A 16,474-nucleotide genomic window follows, 5' to 3' on the forward strand; every position below is an offset into this window, starting at 1 on the left:
TTCCAGCCCTTGCACCCGCACCGCCCTCTCAGGTTCGCCTGGAATCACCTGACTACACTACTAGTACTGGTTGTCGAGAGCATCGTACACATAACCAATGAACTCACTTTAATTCCTATCTACGTTGAAACATCAGTGTCAGGCTTGGTCTGTTATTAAAGTCCTCTGGGGAAAGCATTGATGGTCACTCGTTCAAGTCATGTGTATAGCTTCATATTTCCGGAGTGGGCAAGCGGTAGAAAGCTCGAGTGGGCGGTCAGATTTTCCGTGGCTAACAAACTTTATCGAAAGTTGCCTGTGGGGACCTTTTGCAGCCGCACGAGTGTTTAGTGGCCTTCCTTCCATGCAGGGCTTCCCCAGGCTATTTTCATGGTCGATACCACTTTGGCACTGTTTTCAAATCTCCACAGAAAGTTGCCTGCTATTATCGAAGAATGCTAGAGTTACCTGTGAACCAATCAATGGTCACACACTCTACGTTCGACATCGTGTTGCTAGCAATCTTGTTTCACGGGGGTTAGAGTCCTCCTTAGTAGACCCAACCCTGATTAAGTGATTGTCATGCAGTATCCGAGATGCTGCAGAGCTGCAACAATGAAAGAGGCGAACAATCAGAGGCACCCAAAGCAAGGGTGTCTGGGGATGAAGAACAACTCTGGAACAATGGATACATGGGCTGAGTGCTTGAAGATCGTCTCCTCACTGCCCAAGATTAGACACCGGGGTTATAGAGTATATCCGCCCCGTACTCCGCGATGGATCCCGTCGAAAAAAGAACTTGGCCCAATTGCTTCTCCTCTGATTCCTGTTTTGAACCCATTCGCGTGAACCAAATTCAACTACCACACGGCAGCTTGATAGTAACGAGGCTAACCTCATCTCTCTGTTGACTACACCAATATTTTGCCATCATGCACTCGATCACTCCCACGGAAGTCATTAAACTGCGCCAACTGCTGGCGGGGACCGATGCTGACGTTCTCACCGAGGGCGAACCCGGATACGCCGAAGGAATCAGGCGCTGGAGTGACACATGCGAAAAGAAAGCTGTCAGTGGACCGTGGGGAAGCAACACTCTAATGAGGTTATGCTGACTGTCAATTCTTATAGGGTGCTGTAGTCCTTCCCACTACGGCTGAGGAGGTCTCGGCCGCCGTAGTCTTTGCAAGTAACCACCAGATCCCCATGGTGGTTCATAATGGTGGTCACTCTACCAGCGGCGCCTCCGCAACGGAAGGCGGGATCGTCATCAGCATGACCAAAATGCGCCGCGTCGTGGTAGATCCCGAACGCAAAACCATCACGGCCCAGGGGGGCACCGTGTGGGAGGATATTGACCGCGCGGCGGCTCCCTACAAGCTGGCCACGGTTGGCGGCACCGTCAACCATACGGGGGTTGGTGGGCTTACTTTGGGAGGAGGTTATGGTTGGTTGACAGGCCGCTATGGGTTGACCATTGACAATTTGCTGGGAGCCACTGTCGTGGTGGCGGATGGTCGCATCTTGAAGACCTCCGAGACGGAGAATCCGGATCTGTTCTGGGCCATTCGTGGTGCTGGTCAGAACTTTGGTATCACCACCGAGTTTATCTTCCAAGCCTATGACCAGACGAACGAAGTGTATGCTGGCCTGCTGAGCTGGCCGGCGCAGTGCCTGCCCCAAATCATTGAATTTGTCAACCACTTCGAAGACGACACCAACAAAGGGGATATGGGCATCTTCTTTGGTTTCTGCGGTGCCATGCCCCCTGGCCGGGTGAGCATCGTGGCGGCCATCTTCTACAATGGACCCCAGGACGAGGCCGAGCGGCAATTCGACCCCATTCTTAAACTTGGGCCTACCATCAACACGGCGAAAATGATGCCCTATGAGCAGTTGAACAGCATCCAAAACCCCATCGCCACGTATGGTGGTCGCAAGTCGTTCAGTGGGGCCTTCGTCAAGCTGCCTCTGCAGGTCGAGTTCTTCCAGGAACTACTGGAGGACTACGGGACGATGATCAAGACCTATGATGGGGTCAGTGCCACCGCCGTTCTCTTCGAGTTGGTTTCGCACAAGAAGGCCATTCAGGTGCCCAAGGATATCATGTCTTACTCGACCCGGGGTCCTTGGTACAATGTTGGTTGTGCGTTCCGTTGGGAAGACGCCAGCCTGGACAAGATAATGCGCGAGACACAACGCGCCCTGATGCGGAAGGTTGGAGATCGCGCCGGTGGAGGTGCCCATGCCCGAGCATATGCCAATTACTCGCACAGTGACGGCCGAGCGAAAGATGTGTATGGGGACAATCTGCCCCGGCTGCAGAAGTTGAAGAAGCAGTACGACCCCAAGAATGTGTTCAAGAAGTGGTTGAACCTGCTTCCTGAAGAAGATGTTCAGGTTTAGTCGGATATCAGTTCGATGCAATAAATATGGATCTGGTTCATGACCTTAGTATACTTTAGTATGTAAGATGACAAAACAGTAATCCTCATACATGGGCTACACACCATAGCAGAACAACCGCCTTTGTCCCTCTCCCCCCCCCCCCCCCCCCCCACTAAGGGTTCTTTGCTTTCACGTCTTTAGTTGAAGGGTTTACAGTATTCAGAATAGTAAAGTTGGACGAGAAATGAGTCTTCTTAGGACTGCCTACTCAGCTTGATGAATTGATTCTATATTCGCTCTACTGGGAAACAGCCAAGAACTTCACTCAGGCTCGGCTTCCCTCAAGTTACGGCTTTGCGTGATCGGACAAGATATAGACAGATCCCTTCTTTCAGCACTACCATGCCGACTTCGTACATACTTTGGACTGATACAGGATGGCTTTGTCCGCCACATGCCGCCGATGCAGCAAGGTCGGATTACGATGGTGGCTCCCACGAGTCCCTTGCCTGCCGGGAGGTCGTCGGGAGTCTAACCTGCCTGCTTTGCTCGTCCGGCTCCCGTAAGGGGGGGTCGGTCAAGCCTCCTACGTCGAACACTTTCGAACCTTGGGGTTATATGCCAGACGCATGCTGGACAAATAGAACGAAGATATTCAGCTGTTGTTCAGTTATCAGACTTGGCCAGCATCCCATGCCGGAGGAGAGGGCGAAGGGGCTGACTAGTGTGGCCCCAAGTGACCCAAGCATCCCGCGGAGAAACGTGCAGTCTTTCGGTCTAGAAGAGTAACTGCAGAACCTCCTGAGACAGTCATGGATCGGCCAGCCAAGTTACTGAGGACGAAGCTCGCAGATTGCAGTGAACAGCAGATACCACCCGGCGGTGGGAAAGGGGGAGGGGTGTGGGTGGAACTACGTGTGGACAGCCCGAGTAGCAGCAGCAGCAATATCTGAATCTGGAATATCAATTGCTACCCTTATTCACCTCCATCTCCGTCGTGACTTTAAAACTCTCTGTCTTTCCCGCTTTCGCTCATTCAATACGTAGAATATATTTTCATGCCTCTCGACTGGACCGTTCCCTTTTCCGCCTTCTTGCCCTAATATTGATAATAATAACTTTTCCTTCCCTCTCGACCCTTCTATCCGCGCCTGGAAAGCCATGGCTGGGCATTTAAGAGGGAGACGAACTTCCCAAGAGCCAGAGGTCTCCACGAAGGAGTCCTCGCCGGGTTTTTCTCCTTTTGAGTCAGCGTCCTCGGTTACCTCCATCGATGGTCCCAATCCGGCTGTCCTGGTAGGCTATGCCTGCCGTGTTGCAGGTGCAGACCGGCCCAGCAAGCTCTGGGAAAATATCGTCCAGCAGAAGGATGTGCGATGCAAAATGCCCGCGGATAGGTTCAACGTCGACAACTTCTTTCATCCAGATGGCACCCATAAGGGCACGGTCAGTGAGAGTTCCCAATCCATACCCCTGTCGCTACGCTGTGTCCGAGCATGTTACGCTGATGAACGCACCAGACCAACGCAAAATATGGCTACTATCTCGATCAGGACCTGGGTCATTTTGATCGAAGTTTCTTCCGGATCTCAGGCAAGGAGGCCGAGGCAATGGATCCCCAACAACGACTGATCCTTGAGGTGGTTTATGAGGCATTGGAAGATGCCAGAATTACTTTGGAAGAAATCAACGGCTCACGCACTTCTGTGCTATGCGGGTCCTTTACCAATGATTATAATGCGATGCTGACCAAAGATCTCGAACACTATCCGAGTTACACCGTGACCGGCACGGGCAATGCTATCCTGTCGAATCGTGTCTCCTACGTCTTCAATCTGCAGGGAATGAGTCTCACCATTGATACTGCCTGCTCCTCGTCCCTGGTGGCCTTTCATCTGGGAGCACAGTCTGTCCAAAGTGGGGATTGCGATACATCCATAATTGTGGGCTCAGCCCTCCATTTTGACCCAAACATCTTTATCACAATGACAGACTTAGGCATGCTCTCCGAGGAAGGCCGTAGCCGTGCCTTTGCCGCTGGTGTCAAGGGCTACGCGCGGGGTGACGGTGTCTGCGCAGTCATACTACGCGGACAGCGACAGGCGGAGCTGCATGGCGATGATATTCGAGCGGTCGTTCGAGCGACCGGATCCAACCATGACGGGACAAAACAGGGCATCACTCTCCCTTCCGCCGCGGGACAAGAGGAGCTCATCAGGAAGACATACCAATCGGCAGGCTTGGACCCGGCTGACACCACTTACGTAGAAGCCCATGGAACGGGAACTGGTCGCGGAGATCCCCTGGAAACGGAAGCCTTGGGGACCGTGTTTGGCTCCAAGCGACGCCAGCAGCCACTATATGTGGGCTCGATTAAGAGCAACATCGGTCATACAGAGGGGGCCTCTGGACTGGCCGGCATTATCAAGGCCACCATGGCCCTGGAGAAGGGCCAAATTCCCCCCAACATGCATTTCAAGGTTCCCAACCCCGACATCAAGTTTGACGAATGGCAGATCCAGGTTCCCACTCAGCTGGTTGATTTTCCCCTCAACGCACACGGTCACCGGCGCGTCAGCATCAACTCTTTCGGCTATGGTGGTGCCAATGCACATGTCGTACTGGAGGATTACCGGCCTCACACCATCCAGGAACGACCGCCTATAGCTATCCCAGCCGCCTTCAAGGCGGCGGCGCACGAGCGCCCGTTCCTTGTGCCTTTGACCTCCCATACGGATAAAGCTGGGAACCTCTGGACCGAGAAGCTCGTGGAGTATCTGGACAAACACGAGGGCTGCGATATAGCCGACTTGGCCCTAAGTCTGTCCACCTCCCGCTCGATGCACGCCCAGCGGTCTTATGCCATCGGAAAGAATGTCACCTCCATCAAGGATAGCTTGCGCAAAGTGCCGGCCTGGACCAAAGCCAACAAGCAGTCCCCACGACTGGGGTTCGTCTTCACGGGTCAGGGTGCGCAGTGGTACGCCATGGGTCGCCAGCTAATGCAGGAATCTCCAATCTTCCTTCAGACCCTGCAACGGACGGACCAGGTGCTCAAAGCGCTTCCCGATGGACCCCAATGGTCGGTTGTGGAAGAGCTCTCCCGGACCAAGGAGGACTCCCAACTCAATCAGACTCACCTGTCACAGCCCATTTGCACCGCTTTACAACTGGCAATTCTCGAGCTTCTCAAGAGTTGGGGTGTCGAGCCCACCGCCGTTGTCGGACACTCGTCCGGCGAGATGGGCGCCGCTTATGCAGCTGGCATTCTCTCCTTCGAAAGCGCCATGTACGCCGCGTACTACAGGGGGCTCCACATGTCCAGTGGCGCTGCACAGGCCGGTCCAGATGCTGTTCCTGGAGCCATGATGGCCGTTGGTCTGGGTGAGACAGAGGCCCTGGCTGAGTTAGAGGCCTACAAGGGCAGAGCTGTCATTGCCGCCGTGAACAGCCCGTCCAGTGTCACCTTGTCCGGCGATGAGGATGCCATTATCGAAGTCCAGAAGAACCTGGAAGCCCGCAAAATCTTCGCCCGCCGCTTGCAGGTCGCGCAGGCCTTCCATTCTCACCACATGTTCCCTCTGGCCCCAGCCTACGCCAAGGCACTGAATGACTGCCCGGGCTTCTCGTCGCAGCCCTCCGATAAGGCCCGCATGTTCTCCAGTGTGACGGCGCGCGTAGCCGATGCCGATCAGATGGGAGCGGAGTACTGGACGTCCAACATGACAGGGACCGTGCGCTTTTCTGATGCCCTGGTGGGTATTCTGTTGGACGACTCGGAGAATCAGAATGTGGATGTGCTGGTGGAAATCGGACCCCATCCAGCCCTCAAGGGGCCGGCCCGGCAGGTGATGAAGAGTCTGAACATGGACCTGCCCTATTTCGCTTCCCTCACGCGTGGCACTCCCGACTACGACGGCATCCTTGGGCTCGCCGGGCAACTCTTCCAGGTTGGCTATCCAGTGGACTTGCCAGCTGTCAACAGCGATGCCTACCTGTCCGAGTCGGGTCTTATCGGCATCTCGCCTCGAGGCCGTCGCCTGAAGGACCTCCCCAGCTATGCCTGGGATCACTCCGAGCGCTACTGGGCAGAAACCCGATTGATCCACAACCACCGACTGCGCATACATCGCCACAGTCTGCTGGGTCATCAGATGGCCGGTTCCATCGACAACCACGTACGGTGGCGCAACTATCTGCGTCTGCGCGAGCTGCCGTGGCTGGCAGATCATGTCATCGACGGCAAGGTGCTCTTCCCGGCGGCAGGCTACATGAGTCTGGCCTTCGAGGCTGTGGCGCGCACCCGCGGAGGCATTCAGCCGGCGCAAGGGTTTGCCTTGCGCAACGTGTCCATCAAGGCGGCGTTGGTGCTCGACGACTCGGACATGGGCACGGAATTGATCGTGGACCTGCAACCCCAGGTCACCTCCGCCATGTCACGATCCGATACTTGGTACGAGTTCAAGATATTCTCTTATGACAACCAGTACAACTGTACGGAGCATTGCTCGGGACTGGTGGCCGTCGACCAACCGTCCACTATCCTCGCCGCCCCCGATCGCGACCAGCGCCTGAAAAGCAGCACAGCCTCTGCGCCTGTCAGTCGCTATTATCGCCATCTCAGCGACATCGGCCTGCAGTATGGGGACGAGTTCCGCTTGTTGACCGGCAGCATCGAATCCGGGCCCGGCTTTGCCTGCGCCAGCCTCACTTTCAGTCCGGATCAATATGCGCAGCAACCAGCGGATGTGACCTTTGTGCATCCCACGATGCTGGATGCCACCTTCCACACTATCTTCCCGGCTCTGGAGCAAGTTCTGGGTCATGACCTGGATTCCGCCTTTATTCCTACCTTCGTGGAGAGCTGCCACATCTACCCGACCATGCTGACCCTTAAGGATGCTGTCGGGCCGCAGGAGGTGTGGGTGGACACCGCAACGCAGCAGTCGGGCTTCCGCGCGGCCATCAGCCAGCTGCACGTCGAGATGGCGGCCACTGGCCAGCCGCTTCTGGCCTTCTCAGGCCTGCGGGTGACTTCGCTCGGCAGTGGCAACGATTCCAATGACCGGTCTTTGTTCTTCCGTACACGCTGGCAGGTTGCCTTCGATCAGCTCAGCCCTGATACCCCCCGGCTGGCAAAGACTTCTCGGGCGGAACTGGTCGACATGTTTGTTCACCAGCATCCCAACACCGAGATTCTCCATGTCACCAATGGGGTCGAGGAGACGGAGCAAGTTCTTCAGGCCCTGAGTGGCCCCAGCCAAGAGCGACGCCGAATCAAATCACTCACCCCCATCACTGCGGATGGGGGCTGCTCAGCAGGCGAAGCATGGGGGCAGCTCGCCGGCCGATGGCCAGGACTGGTTCTTCTGGAGGAGCCAACTGAGCAGGTTTACGACCTCGCCGTTATTACAGCGCCCACATCACGCAGTGTGGTGCCCTTCCTCAAGCAAAACGGCCAGGTGATTGCGCCCCTAGGGTTCTCGGAGCCCCAGCTTGAGAGGCGTCTCCAGACTGACCAGGCTTCAGTCTGGAAGACAGCTACGACCGCTCCTGATGAATCCAGTTTCAGGTCACTGGTGATCGTCCATGCATCTCCCCCCTCCAGCCGGACGGTTGATCTCATCTCCCGCCTCGGGGCCTCCCTGAAACATCGCCCGACCTCCTGTATAGGGTTCAACGAGGTATCCAAGATGTCACTTGTAGACGCTGATGTCGTTGTTTTGGCCAGCTTGGACAGCGCTCTGTTCATGATGCGGGATTCCACCAGCGAATCTGTGTTTGATGCAGCACGAGCCTTGCTACTACGGCCCCAGCTCAACCTTGTATGGCTCCTTGAAGGTGCCACTGACCAAGTGCCCGAGAACCCGGTGAGCGCCATGATCATCGGCCTGATGCGCGTGGCCCGCATCGAGAATGAAGGATCCCGCATTGTCACCTTGGATGTGCCAGTTAAATCTTCTCCCAATTCTGTGGTCCCAATCATTACGCAACTGCTGAATCGCGACATTGTAGACGAGGAATGGTCCCTGCGCGAGCACACCCTTTTTATCCCACGCATCGAAGCCGATGATGCACTGAATGCCAAGGTTCGTGGCGGTGTCAGTTCAGGGCCGAAGCTGGAGTCGTTCAGCAGACAGCGTCCGATCAAGCTGACCGTCGGTCAAGTGGGCCGGTTGGAGAGCTTGGTCTGGGAAGACGACGATGAGATGCTGCAGGATAACTTAGGGCCCGATGAGGTCGAGATCGAAGTCAAGGCCTCCACGGTGTCAGCCCGTGATGTCGCGGCCGCCACGGGTGCCATTGACGACTATCGCCTGGGCGATGAATGCGCCGGTCTGGTGCGACGCGTAGGGAACCTCGTGGATCCGACCAAGTTTCAGCCGGGCGACAAGGTGCTGGCCATTCGCCCGGGTCAAGGGGCGCATCGCTCGGTCGTCCGCAATCCAGCCTCGTGGTGCTTCCGACTGGGACCTATGCCCTTCGAGGACGCGGCAGCTCTGCCCCAGATCCTGGTCACCCCTTACTATGCATTGATCAAAATCGCCCGCCTGCAAGCCAAGGAAAGCGTGCTGATTCATGCCGCGGGCAGTGGGGTGGGCCAGATGGCCGTCCAAATTGCCCAGATGGTGGGCGCCAGTATCATCGCCACTGCCAGCTCAGAGGCGGAACGCGCCCTATTAACCAAGCGATACGGACTGTCAGCAGATCGGATATTTTCGTCGCAGGACCTCAGCTTCGTGGATGGGGTGCAGAAGCTGACCAGCAGCCGCGGCGTGGACGTCGTTCTGAATAGTCTCACGGGCAAGCTGCTGCATGGATCCTGGCGTTGTGTGGCCGCATTTGGCCGGTTCGTGGAGATCGGTACGCACGACATCCGGGAGAATGCCATGCTGGAAATGGCACCTTTCCAGCGCAATGTCCTATTTGCGGCCATTGACTTGGTGAATCTGTATGCCACCGACCAGGCCCTTGGGGCCCGTCTCTTCCAAGAGGTCTGTGACTTGTGTCATGTCGGCAAGCTGGGGCTCCCCGAAACTATCCGGGGCGTGTCTTATTCCGACGCCCCTCAAGCCTTCCGTCTCGTGCAAACCGGGGAGCACATTGGCCAAGTGGTACTGGTCGCTCGCGAAGACACGCAGGTGCCCGTCAGGCCTGCCACCTGGAGTCGGCGCGCCAACCAGTTCCACCCAGATAAGACCTACCTGCTGGCAGGAGGTCTGGGAGGGCTGGGCCGCACCTTGGCGGAGTGGATGCTGCAACGCAACGCTAAGCATTTGGTCTTTCTGTCGCGGTCTGGCGAGTCTCGCGCTGAGGCCAAGGCCACCGTATCGTGGCTGCGGGCACACGGTATTGACGTGACCGTGTATAAGGGGGATGTGGCCAATCCGGCCGATGTGCAAGCCTGTGTTGGTGGAATTAGCAACCTGGGTGGAGTCTTCCATGCGGCCATGGTGCTGGCTGATGCCGCATTGGAAAACATGACTTACGCGCAATGGCATCAGTGCGTACAGCCCAAGGTGGTTGGCGCCTTCAACCTCCACCAGGCCACCAAGAGCCTGCCCCTGGACTTCTTTGTGACATTTTCCTCGGTTTCGGCCTGCTTTGGCACGCGGTCCCAGAGCAATTACGCTGCAGCCAACACCTATCTTGATGCTCTGATGCGGTACCGACGCCAGATTGGGCTGCCTGCTTCCACGATGAACTGTGGTCGCATCACTGGCATGGGTGTCGCTGCCGAGGCAGCGGCCTTGGAGCGATTCATGGAGCAAGAAGGTTTTGACGGCGTCAACGGTCAAGAGCTGATGCAGCAAGTCGAAGAGGCTGTGTTCGGGGATGGCCAGTCCCAAGTGGTCTCCGATCGGGGCGTTGACCTCTATCAGACAATAACCGGAGTCATCCTCACGCGTGACGACGTGTATTGGGCCGCCCATTCCCTTTTCAAGAACCTCTATCAGAACCATGACTTCGATCGGCATTCAGGCCAGAAGCCTGGAGAAGTCAGCTTGCCCGTTCTTTTCGCGCAGACTACAGACCCGGAACAGCGGGCTGGTCTGTTGCTGGAGCGCTTTGTCGAGAAGCTGGCCGTCTCTCTGGGAGCCAGCAAGGAGTCGCTGAAACCGGCGGATCCCATCTATGGACTCGACTCGTTACTGGCGGTCGATCTGCGCAACTGGTTTACCAAGACCCTGGGCGTCGACGTCGCTTTATTCGATGTGATGGGGGCTCCGTCCATTCGTGTTTTGATCGAGAAGGCCGTGCGCCTGTACGGCGAGTCGGAGAAGAAGACTGGCCAGTCCGCGCCCAAGAAGGCCGATAACGCTGCTGCTTCTGCATCCTCAAGCTCGTCCCCAGGAAGCAGCGACAAGGTCACCACCATCGGCATCCCTACGGCAGATGTGTCGCGTCCTTTGCCTTTGTCCACCTTCCAGCACCGTCTCTGGTTCGCCCATAGCTTTGCCGATGACAAATCCTTCCTGAATATTCCAGTGACCATGCACCTGCGCGGGACCCCGGATCTCTCTCTCGTCCGTCAAACGCTATTCGAACTGCAGACAAGAAACCCAATCCTCCGCACGGCCTACCAGGAGGGAGACGAGTATGCGGAGCAGACGGTCCTCCCTCCCTCTCCGTTGACGGTCAAGTTCCGGGATGTGTCTGCTGCAGAAAACCCAACAGAAGCCCTCCAAGCCCTGGTCTCCACGCTGAAGCGCATACAGCTGAACATTGAAATCGGCCAGCTGATCGATGCCACCCTCGTCAAGGTGACACCAGGAAACTATGCACTGGTGCTCATAATGCACCACATCTGCACTGACCGCGCCAATACCGATCCCCTCCTCACGCAGATATCGACTTTGTATGATACCCTGCGCAGTGGCCGGAGTCTCAATTCCCTGCCTGCCCCGAAGATCAATTATGCCGACTTCACTCTGTGGCATAATCAGCTGCTCGAGTCCGAGTCGATGGCATCCCATATTGACTACTGGCGACGCACGCTAGCCGGCATTCCTGTCGCCAGTCCTCTGCTCCCCTTCGCCTTGACCGAACGCCCCGCGGTCGACGATTACTCGCGCGAGAAGCTCGCCGTCCAGATTGATGCATCTCAACTCAAGCGAATCAAGCGAATCTGCACTCAGGCCCAGAGCAGTCCCTTCCAGTTCATCTTTAGCGCCTTCCGGGCCTTCCTCTACCGCTTCACCGAAGATCCGGACCTGACCATGCTGATGGTAGATGGCAACCGGCCACACGCAGAGTTCAGTGACTTGTTAGGCTTCTTCGTAAACATGGCTCCCATCCGATGCCAGGATCCTTGCGTGGGTACCTTTGAGCAGCTGCTTCGCACCATGAGCGGGCGCATCCGTGAAGCCATGTCCCACAGCATGGTTCCCTTCGATGTGATTGTCAGCGAGACCAAGGTCCCCCGGAGCCTAGGACATTCTCCGTTGGGTCAGGTGATGGTCAACTACCAGCAGCCTGAGGGCCAGGCCGTTTATCAAGCCGGCGACTTTGTTTTGCACAAGCTCGAGGCTGAGAACATGCCTTCGGCCTGTGAGCTGAGCCTGGAGGCGCGCGAAGATGCAGAGCACATGCTGCAACTGCAGCTGGAATACTCTACCACCCTGTACGGAGCGGAAGACATGCAGCGCTTCTTTGAGAATTTCCACACCTTCTTGTGCTCCCTCATCCAGGACCACCGCCAGCCTATTCCGAGTGTTTCTCTTGCCGGCGCAAGTGAAATCGAGCGGCTGAGCGTCCAATTTTGGAATCACCCGCTGCGGCCCCATAGCTGGCAGGACACTTCGATCATTGGAAGAGTGCTCGGCTTTGCCGACACCCAACCAACGGCTGTGGCGGCGAGCACATCCGAGGGCGAGAGCATCACCTATCGGGATCTCGTGTTTGCGGCCCGGCGCCTGGCTTTCTCGCTGCAAGATGCAGGCATTCGTCCAGGACAACATGTGGCCATCCTGGCGGAACCCGGCATCCCCTTCGTGGTCTCCATGCTCGGTATATTGTTCAACCGCTGCGGGTACCTGCCCATGGACTCGACTATGGCGGTAGGTCGCTTGGCATTCATTGCGGATGACTCTGAAATGGGATTGTTGCTCTTTGATGAGGCCTGTCGCGGACTGGCATCCCAGGTCCGGGCCCAAAGTCAGGGACCTTATGCCCTGTTGAGTATCCGCGATGCCACAGCCACCTGCGTCCTGTCTGATGTGCATCATCCCCTTCCCAGCGACCCGTGCTACATGTTGTACACCTCGGTAAGTTAACATAGGCTGTCACATCTAAGATACGGCTCACGAAGGCTAACCCACGGATCCCCTTATCTCTCCACGCAATACAGGGTAGCACTGGAACTCCCAAAGGCGTCCGCCTGTCCCAGACAAACCTCCTTGAAATGCTTGCAGCCGCACAGCAACACTTTGATTTCAATTCGAGAGACCGGTTCCTACACCAGATCTCTCCCTCATTCGATCTATCTGTAGGAGAGCTATGGTGGGCCCTGACAGCAGGAGGGCAGCTCTGCATTGCCACCAAGGCTACACGCCGCAACCCCGTACAGCTGGGTGACTACATCCGCGAGTCCGCCGTGACCTTCACTTACTTCACGCCGACCCAGTTGGCCCTCGTTCTTGAGCACAATGGCGCCGCCCTAGCCGCAAATCCCAACTACCGTATCTCTCTGCTCTGTGGCGAGCGATTGCCCGCGCGCCTGGCCGACGCCTTTCACAAATTAGGCACCTCGGCCACGCTGTACAACTGCTGGGGACCCACCGAAGCCGTGGTCCAGACGACCATCCATCGCTGCGACGGACCGATGGCAGAGCAGCTCAACATCCCCATCGGCTATGCCCTCGGCAACTGCCGTCATTACATCGTCGACGCCACCATGAACCCGTTACCGCCGGGATTCGTGGGCGAGATCTGCATCGGCGGTCCGCAAGTGGCCCAGGGCTATTGGAATCGTCCCGAGGTTAACCGTAAGCAGTTTGTGCGCAATCCCTTCTGCAGCCTCGACGATGAGGAGCGTGGCTGGACCATGCTCTTCCGTACGGGTGATCGTGGTCGGTTCTTGCCCGACGGCCAACTAGAATTCCTGGGCCGCATCTCGGGTGATAAGCAGGTCAAGCTGCGCGGGCTGCGCATTGATCTCGGGGAGATTGAACATGTCTTGCATCGCGAATCCTCTACCTCTGAGGGACAGGGAATCGTTGATCTGGCTGTCGTGGCCCGGACGGAGGACGAGGACCCAGCTTCCCTAACGGATGATCGACAGCTGATAGCTTTCGTCGTGCCCAAGAAACCCCTGCCCACCAACCACGAAAAGGCCGCATATGCTGTGCTTCTGCAGGCACGGGCCAAGGGTTCCTTGAACGATTACATGCTGCCCAGTGCCTACCAGTTCCTCGACGCTCTTCCAACCACCACCAGTGGTAAAACCGACCGACGTAGTCTACTTACATGCCCGGTCGAGTTGACTCGTCCGATCCAAAAAGCAGCGGACAGTTCAGCCTCCTCTTCCGCCAGCCCGACGGCCTCTGGTCAGACAAAGCAATCGGCTCCGCAGAAGGGACAGCCAGAGACCCTCGACGCGGTCCGCCGTGCGTGGCAGGCCATATTAAAGCTAGACGCGCCACCTGACCCCACTAGCCACTTCTTCCAGATGGGAGGCCAGAGTCTGCTTTTCCTACGTCTACAAGGCAGACTGAGAAGGGAATACCCAGTGACACTAAGCCTGCAGGACATGATCCAAGAACCTACTCCCAAGCACATTGCCGACTTGATCGACCGACAGCTCCGTGGAGCAGAGGCCCCCAGCCAAGAAGGGACGAAGAACGACGACGACAAGACCAAGCCAAAGAAGTCCATGAGCAGTCACAGCGCAGAAGCCATTGATTGGACTGCAGAGACAACCCTTCCCATGGATGATCGCTTTCATCCTTCCGAATCTCATCCTCCTGCAGCCGTGACCAACCTCCTACTGACCGGTGCCGATAGCTTCTCGGGTGTCCATCTACTAGCCCATATCCTTACCCAGCGGCCCGGTGTGACTGTCTACGTGCTGGGCAGCTATTCTCCGCTCGATCATGGACAGATTTTCCAGAAGTTCATGGAGTACAAGCTGCTGAATGGGGCCCTCACTCCGGAGCGCATCCTGACAGGCATCCAAGTCGTTCCCGGATTCCTAGCCCATGAATCCCACTTTGGCCTCGCTGCTGCCGACTTCCAACGCCTTGCCATCTCTATTCATGCGATATACCATCTGGCCTCCGAGGTGTCGCTGCTCAAGACATACCATGATCTCAAGCACCTCAACACGACTTCAGCGCTTACCCTCATCGAGCTGGCTAATCTGGGGGCCCGGGGCAGCCGTATTCATTACCTGTCCACCTGGAGTGTTCCCCATCTGCAATCCTGGGAGCAGTCGCAGCGCAATTTCTCCAGCATCCAAATCGATGAAATCAGTCCCATCCACTTCGCTCCTCCTGCGACCGTTGACAATGGCTACTTCAAGACCCGCTGGGCTACGGAGATGCTCCTCACGCGGGCCGCTGCGCGTGGGTTCCCTGTCACCATCTACCGTTCGTCTGCCATCTCGGGCAACACCGTGACTGGCGTCCCTTCCTCTGACCAGGACATCGTACGTGGTATGGTTATGGACATGGTGCGTCATGGGGTCGTCCCTCAGGCTGGCACGTCCGATGTTCCTTTCGTGGTCGATTTCATTCCCGTCAACTATCTCGCGGACGTATTGGGACATCTAACCGCGGTGCACGACACCACTCGACCCGCCGGACTAGAGGTCCTCCACATTACCAACCCCAAGCCCCTCTCGCTCGACCAACTGCCTCGCCTGGCAGCAGCCATTCGAGGTGACGGTCACAGTGCTCGCTCCGTGAGCGTGGAGGGCTGGCTCGAGGCGCTGGAGCAGGCAGTCGGCGAAGATGAGCAGCTACGTCTCGAGACTTTGCGAAACTATTTCCTCAATGGACATAACATGTTTGCTCTAAATTGCCGCAAGGCAAATGCCTTACTGGCACAGAAGAAGGATCTTGTGGCTTGCCCCCCTGTGGATGGAAATTATTTGAGAGACTTGTGGATGGGGATTGCGTAGAAGCTAGTACTATTTGTGTTTTGATTTGATTGTTTCATTGCTTTTGGGCCCTAAAACCTAGTTAGTTGTATCTACATAGGTCATCTTGACGGGCCTGTTCTTCCTGAAAGGCGTGTTTGCTGTTGTTGCAAATAGTGAAGTAGTGTGTCTAATCTGAATGACAAGATCAGTCGTGATGAAACTTTTTGGCATGTCAACTCAAATCCCTAGTCGAGCACGTAGCTCTCCACGTCACGGTGGCTTTCTGATCTCATACATGTAGGCTCTTGACGTCTTCCATGTGAAGCTTCACGCTGCATGGGTCTTTTGATAGCATTTCCTGGTTCAGGACCACACTTAGGGAGAGAGAGTTTGTTGAGTTTGTTGAGTTCAGGGTTGCATACCGCCGACGTTTCATTTCCTTCAAACAGTTGAAAAATGTATGAATCTAGTTCCTACCGCCTTGTATTAGACTAGACCCCTTTGTGACTGATGTATCCGCGGATGAGTCGACCTGGCAAGGTACGACTAGGCTCACGGGAGCGGACCGAAGGCAACCTTGAATCTCTCGTCATGTAACCCTGATCCACCTCATTCTCTCCGCGGACCAAGTACCCAGGATCCGCTAGCACAACCTCCAACTCGTCCCTGACGCCATGACTTGTTGAAAAGTCCGTGAGTAAGCTTAGTCCAGTAGTCGAATTACTTCACTATCAATCTTGAACAAGATGTCCTTCTCCACGTTCCGCTCCGCCACTGGCGCGCCAACCAGCGAGTTACATGTAGACTTCTGTGGTCTATACTCTATGGCCCCGTCTAGGCAACTTGAGTAACAAGGTAATGGTAGTTTTGGCCTAGTGATGACAGCCTTGAGTCGCCAAACGGCGTGTGGCCAACACTCCCATTCTCATCTTGCTTGGCGAGTCTCCATCGCAGACAGTATGCCATTCTGGTCCGGATGGAGTCTTGACGCGATATCCGGCTAGCTGTGAGGTCGTCATCGAG

The 16,474-nt window shown here is 56.3% G+C and overlaps 2 protein-coding genes across 2 annotated transcripts; both read left to right on the forward strand.

The window, feature by feature from the left end:
• Positions 1-835: 835 nt before the first annotated feature.
• Positions 836-2,385, forward strand: BO87DRAFT_351530 (FAD-binding oxidoreductase; the record flags this gene model as incomplete). The annotated part of the gene is made up of 2 exons (XM_025621139.1): positions 836-1,049; positions 1,111-2,385. The coding sequence occupies exons 1-2, from the start codon at positions 912-914 to the stop codon at positions 2,383-2,385; spliced, it is 1,413 nt and encodes a 470-aa protein (XP_025483141.1). The 5' UTR covers positions 836-911.
• A 1,143-nt stretch (positions 2,386-3,528) lies between these two features.
• On the forward strand, positions 3,529-15,493 carry BO87DRAFT_404067 (lovastatin nonaketide synthase; the record flags this gene model as incomplete). Its single annotated transcript, XM_025625828.1, has 3 exons — positions 3,529-3,813; positions 3,888-12,635; positions 12,719-15,493. 3 exons carry the CDS (start codon positions 3,529-3,531, stop codon positions 15,488-15,490), a joined length of 11,805 nt encoding a protein of 3,934 aa, XP_025483142.1.
• Positions 15,494-16,474: the final 981 nt, after the last annotated feature.

This window comes from Aspergillus neoniger, assembly GCF_003184625.1.
Source record: "Aspergillus neoniger CBS 115656 unplaced genomic scaffold BO87scaffold_5, whole genome shotgun sequence".
NCBI lineage: Eukaryota > Fungi > Ascomycota > Eurotiomycetes > Eurotiales > Aspergillaceae > Aspergillus > Aspergillus neoniger.